This window comes from Rhinatrema bivittatum, chromosome 2 (genome assembly GCF_901001135.1).
Source record: "Rhinatrema bivittatum chromosome 2, aRhiBiv1.1, whole genome shotgun sequence".
Taxonomy (NCBI): Eukaryota; Metazoa; Chordata; class Amphibia; order Gymnophiona; family Rhinatrematidae; genus Rhinatrema; species Rhinatrema bivittatum.
Genome location: NC_042616.1, coordinates 422,083,215 through 422,089,214, shown reverse-complemented (window position 1 = coordinate 422,089,214; position 6,000 = coordinate 422,083,215). Strand labels below are relative to the sequence as shown.

At 45.6% G+C, this 6,000-nt stretch overlaps 1 protein-coding gene across 6 annotated transcripts in view; it reads right to left on the bottom strand.

The window, feature by feature from the left end:
- Positions 1-797: 797 nt before the first annotated feature.
- Positions 798-6,000, bottom strand: part of LOC115084861 (probable endonuclease 4) — a 108,245-nt gene continuing 103,042 nt past the window's right edge. For 4 of the 6 annotated variants that reach the window (XM_029590222.1, XM_029590220.1, XM_029590223.1 and 1 more), the window contains exon 10: positions 799-1,131. In XM_029590222.1, the coding sequence (XP_029446082.1) occupies positions 1,044-1,131 (88 nt within the window). In that variant the 3' untranslated portion in view covers positions 799-1,043. Of the gene's footprint in view, positions 1,132-6,000 lie in introns of all 6 variants that reach the window. The other 2 variants (XM_029590224.1, XM_029590225.1) reach the window with 2 other exon arrangements.

Genomic DNA, 6,000 nt, shown 5'->3' with positions numbered 1-6,000 from the left:
TTCCCCGGTATGGGATTTATTTTAGTTTTAATTTTAATTATTGGGGGGTGTTTGCTGTGTCTGCTACTTTGAAATATTTTAATCGATGTTTGGGAAATTAAAAAAAACAAACAATGTTATATGTTTGTAATCACCGGATGATCTTTTCATCAGCTGTTTTGAAAATATGTATTCTTTTTATGAGTTTTACTATTATGATTGATGCTTTATATTTCTTGATGTTGTTGTTTGATGTTTAATGAGAAATGATATTTGTTTTTCCATTCCATACAGAGTCTGGCTTGTTGCGTTTTCAAGTTCAGTTTTTGTCTGCATGTTTCTATTTATACTTTATCTCTTGATTTTGTATTTGGTGAGGGTCTGTCTGTGTTCTATATGTGTGACTAAGGTGAGGTATTCTGCTAAGCAGACTTGTGGTGTGGCCCCAACTGATTTGTTTACTCACTGCTGGTCTAGAGTATACTCTATTTCTTAGTTATTTAGGGAAAAATATGAAATTTATTTTAGAGATATCTGGGCTTAATTCTGCCAGGTTTCAGAGTCAACTTGGCGTGTTGAAGCACAAGTTCGTATAAAGCCCTTTGTGCACAACTCCCAACGTGTGCACAAAGGGCTTTATACGAACAAAACTGCACAACTATGCGCACACACTTCCAAACATGAAAAAAATGAAATGAAACAAACAAAAAAAATCTCCATCAAAACAAACCGAAAATCTTTGGCCAGCACATCTAGTGCCCACTCACTGTACACTATGGACTTCATTCACTAAACTTTGCAGTTCCAAAAAGTTCTGCTCTATGAAAATCATTTTTGTATTTTAACAAACTTTAATTTTAAAAAACCCCCCAGAAGTTCAGGACATACAACTCTGAGCAAAACTATTTACGGGTAAAAGTAATGCAAAAAAATATATAAACAAATGTTGCAAATTCAATGGGATGCAAAGTTTCCACGGAGAAGCTGAAGACTTTTCTCTGGTGCCCCTCCTTCCCTTGATTTAACGATGGAGTGGAGAAGCAAAACTGTGAGGTCACTGCCATTTATGATGTCATCTCTTGTGTATCACCTTCTCCTTTGCAGAATGAGTAAAGCAATTCGATTTCTTCCCTGCGACTGCCAGAGTTTGGGCTGGACAAAAACAAACAGCAGCTTTATCTCCTGACAACACCCTGCATACAGCCATCATGCTTCACAAACTAGGACTCAGCAAAGGGAACATAATCTATTCGGAACTGACCATGTGCCCAAAGCGATGGAAGCAAACTTTTACGTGTGTCAGAGGATCTCACCCAGGCTATTGAAATATATTTGGAGAGAGAAACAGCAAAGCTGAACATTTTCTATAGAGTTTGCTTTTCTTTACCCATCCTCTTTTCTACACATATTTTGATTTAATTCCACTACACACCCTTTTAGTCTGTACAGTGAGGATTGCCAACTGGCTTCAGATTTTCAGGACATGTGGATCCAGACCTTGGTTCAGCCTACTGCACACTGGTACTTGTAGTTCTGATTTCCTTACTGTATTCCCTATGAAAAGCAAGACTAAGTCCATGCATACAGGGAGGTAAAACCTGGACCGAATCAGTCTTTCCTGAAAATATAAAGCCAGGTGAGAACCATATGCACAGCATCATAAAGCAGAATAACAAAAATAAAAATAAAGCTCTCTGGAAAAACACAGGAGGTAAAAATACTAAATCACCAGCAGCCTGAGATTCTTTCAAGCTACTGCATGATTAATTTCTTAAACATTAGCTCTTACTGCTCTATTTTGCATTTTATGGGTGTTACTTCCAAATGTTGATATGGGCAAGAGATTAAAAGTGCTTTAAGAAAAATAAATCATTACAAGGCTGGCCCAGTGGCTATGCTGTTATGTGGAAGGACCTGGGTCTGAATCCCAGCTCAGATCTTGTAATCCCATAGGGAAGCTGGGGCTGGGGCTGCTGTGGAGACAGTCTCAGCCATCGCTTAGTAATGACACCTACTGGCCCGACTTAGGATGCAGAGGAAGGTCTGTGGTCCCTGGTCAAGGAATATCACTGCAATGGCAAGGCTAGGTGGGGTGTTATAAAAAAAAATAAGGGAAATGCCACCGGGAGCTGTGAATGAAGGCTCACTGCACCATAGCCCAACAGAGGCCAGTTCTGATTGAGCTGGAAGCCCAAAGGAGCAGGAGGAGACTACTGGGTCAAAACTACAATTAAAAAAGGTCATTACTTTCTCAAAGCTGTGCGGTGACCTACATGAAGAGAATTGATAGTCTTAGTCCAGTTCCCAGGTGTCTACAGTATTAAAAAACACCATCAAAGTTTGACCCTAATAGTCACACTCTGCAGCCTCTGCACAGGCTTGGAGCCCGAATTCCCTTCTCATCCCCTAGAGGAGTCCATTCAGACAGAAGGTGCACCATCAGGATTGTGGGGAAGCTTTACCTACCGCTGTCTATAGCGCAGCTGTTCTGGGGATAAAACAGAGGACATCAGATTCTAGTGCTTCTAATCTGGCACCATTCATAAGAACAAAAAAACCAAGATTGGGAAGGAGTAACTCCACATAGTATTCAAAATTTCCAAAGGCATTCTTCACATAGAGCACAAGTTTAAAAAAACATGGAAATATGCTTGTGTGCTTCAGACATGAGGCTGTTTGTGTAGGTGAGCCAGAGTGAGCCTCCCTGCAGGGGTGGAGGTACTGTGGGCGAAAGGAGAGAACAGCTGCACTGGGGCCCCTGCATGAAGAGGCAGCTAAAATAGGGGGGCCCTTGCCCTGGAAAAAGATAGGAGCAGCCAAGGGAGACAGCAACGGTGGCAGTAGGCCTGCATTTAACAGCTACCATCATCGGCTCGGACACTAACCGCCAGCACCGCAGGTACATTCAAAACTCATGGGCCTGCTCTTCCTCTTTTTGTTGCTGATCTCACAATACATGAGACCAGTGGCAAGAAAAGAAATGCTGGCTCACAAGTTCTGAAGGTGAAGTTAGTGTCAGAGAGCAGCAGGAAGCAGGGGTAGCGCGTGCTTCTGCAGCTCCTCCTGTCCCCAATGCATGTCAGGTGTTGGGGAAGGGGAGGGGGAGGGAGGAGTGAGAAGCCATATACTGGGGGCAGGAGCCAGATGCTGGGGAAGTGTATGTGCGTGGAAGGAGGCAGATACTGAGAAGGCGGGGCAGAGGCAAAAACCTGATGCTGCTGAAAGGAAGGAGGCAGATGTTTTGAAATGAGGAAGGCAGATGCTAGAGAAAGGGAAGGGGCAGGTTTCCTGTGGATGCTGCAGGTTTGCCAACTTCCAAGAAATACAGAAGTATTACTGATAGTCTTGGTGTTTGGGTAATTGCCAGGTTCTTGTGGCCTGGATTGGCCACTGTTGGAAACAGGATGCTGGGCTTGATGGACCCTTGGTCTGACCGAGAATGGCAACTTATGTTCTTACTTCTGCCTATTCCATGAGTTGGGCTATTTCCTGTGACACTTGCTCGCTCTTGGTTCCTCCTGGCGAGTGATGTAAGCCACTGTCATTGCATTGTCTGACATTATTCACACCCCTCGATCCTGCAAGTGGTCGATGAATCGCAAGCATGCCAACCGAATGGCATGGGCTTCTAGCCGATTGATGCTCCAGAAAGACTCTTCTGTGCTTCAGCGCCTCTGTGCTGTCAACTCCTGCCAGTGAGCCCCCAGCCCTGGAGGCTCACCTCCATTGGGTGTACTAGCCAGTCTGGTGTTTGAAGGAGAATGCCCTTCCTTAGATGATCCACTTGCAACCACCACTGCAGCTGGATGCTGATCTCCACCAATAAGTGAAGCCATATCAAGTAGTCCTGACACTGTGGACTCCCAATATGCAAGCAGTGTGCGCTTAAGGTGACGCACATGTGCTCTTGCCCATGGAACCACTTCTAGATTGGCTACCATTAACCCAAGCACCTGAAGGTAAGACCATACTGTCGGGCGTTTTGTTTCCATCAATAGCTGCACCTGCGTCATCAGTTTCTGAATGTGGATCTCCAGTAGGAACATCCTTGCTTTGCTTCGTGTTGAAACGAACACCGAGATATTCCAATGTCTGGGATGGCTGCAGATTGCTCTTGGCCAAGTTCACCACCCAACCTAGTTCCTGTAGCAAGGAGATTAACATGCGCGAGACCTGAAGGCTCTCTTTTATACTCTTGGCCCGAATTAGCCAATTGTCTAAGTACGGGTGGACCTGAATGCCATCCTCTCTCAACACTGCCGCTACCACCACCATGACCTTGGATAAGGTTCTGGGCGCAGTGGCCAAACTGAAGGGTAGCGCTCGAAATTGATAATGTTCCCCCAAAACAGCAAAGTACAGAAACCTTGATGCTCGAGCTGGCTGGGAATATGCAGGTATGCTTCTGACAAATCAGAGATGTAAGAAACTCCCCCGACTGTACTGCCATTATCACCAATCGTAAGGTTTCCATGCAGAACAGAGTCACTCGCAAATGATGGGTAACTTGCTTGAGATCCAGGATAGGGCAGAAAGAAACCCTCCTGCTTGGGTACAATGAAATAAATGGAATATCGGCCTGTATTTACTTGTGACATGGGCACTGGGATCACGGCCTCCAGGCTGAGGAGTTTTGACAATCTACACTCTACTGCTTGTCTTCTGCAGAGAGCTGCAGAGAGACACTACAAAATCATCCAGAGGAAAGCTGAGAAACTCCAGAGCATAGCCGTCTCTTATCACCTCCAGAGCCCACTGGTCTGATGTGATCTCGACCCACCTCTGATAAATAAAAGAGAGAGGTGACCCCCTATCTCCTGTTCCTGGGGGTGGATTGGCACCTCTTCATTGAGGGGGATAGGAGGCACCGCTGCTCGAGCCTGTGCCCCCTTCTAGGCTGCATGGAACGAAAGGACTGAGACCTATACATAGGTCAAGCCCTCTGAGAAGCTGCTCCTCTGTAGGGTCCTAGCACTAAACAAGTGCAGCACCTGCTTTTTATCCTCTGGTAACAGAGGAACCTGGGATTCACTCCACTTATTGGCCATTTTTTCTAACTCACTTCCAACAAGAGTGATCCTTTACAGGGCAATTTTGTAAGATAAGACTTTGAAATTGTAACGGCCGGCCAATTCCTCAGTCATAGCTGATGCCTGGCTGCTATCACTGAAGCCACTCCTCTGGCTGAAGTGCGGACCAGGTCACAGTCCGCATCTGACAAAAAGGTGGCTGCCAGTTCCATCAATGCCCTGGAATTTGAACCAGATTCATTGACTTCCTGAGAGAGAAGCAAGCAAGTGTGAACCACCAGCAAGAGGCTTTCTGGAAATTCATTGCCATCACCTCAAAGGCCTGCTTAAGGATAGCCTCAATTTTCCTATCCTGTGCATCCTTCAATGCCACTCCCCCTTCTACAGGGACAGTCGTCCGCTTGGTGACAGCACAGGCCAGTGCATCCTCTTTTGGAAAGCGCAACTGCTCTCTTGCTGCCAGATCCAGAGGGTACAGCGTTTCCAAGGCTTGTCCCCCTTTGAAATTAGTTTCCAGGATGCCCCATTCAAGATCAATCAATTCTTGAATACCATCCATAATGGGGAAGAAACATGATGCTTTGAACCAAAGAGAAAATCCCATTTTAATTTATTTGCATACATATGTAATCAGCACCCAGCACCCCTAGCATCTTCAATGTCTGGGAGATCAGAACAGGTAACATCTCTATGAAAGAAACACAACATTGTTCTATACAACTCCAACCCTGCAGGAATGTCCTTATCTTCCGGAGAATAGGGATCGCTTTCACCATCTGTGCCATCTTGGTCCCTATCAGGGTGACCTGCAGCAAGATTAGATGTACTCCAACGCTTACCAGCGGCACCAGGCGTGCAGGGATCCGCAGCTTGTGATCCGGAACGTTTAGGTTTGGCCGGGGCTGCTGACTGTGCCTGAAGAAAAGGACTGCAGTCCTTGAAAAAATTCCACCCAAGAAAAGGCAGAAGGATCCATACCAAAACCAGGGGG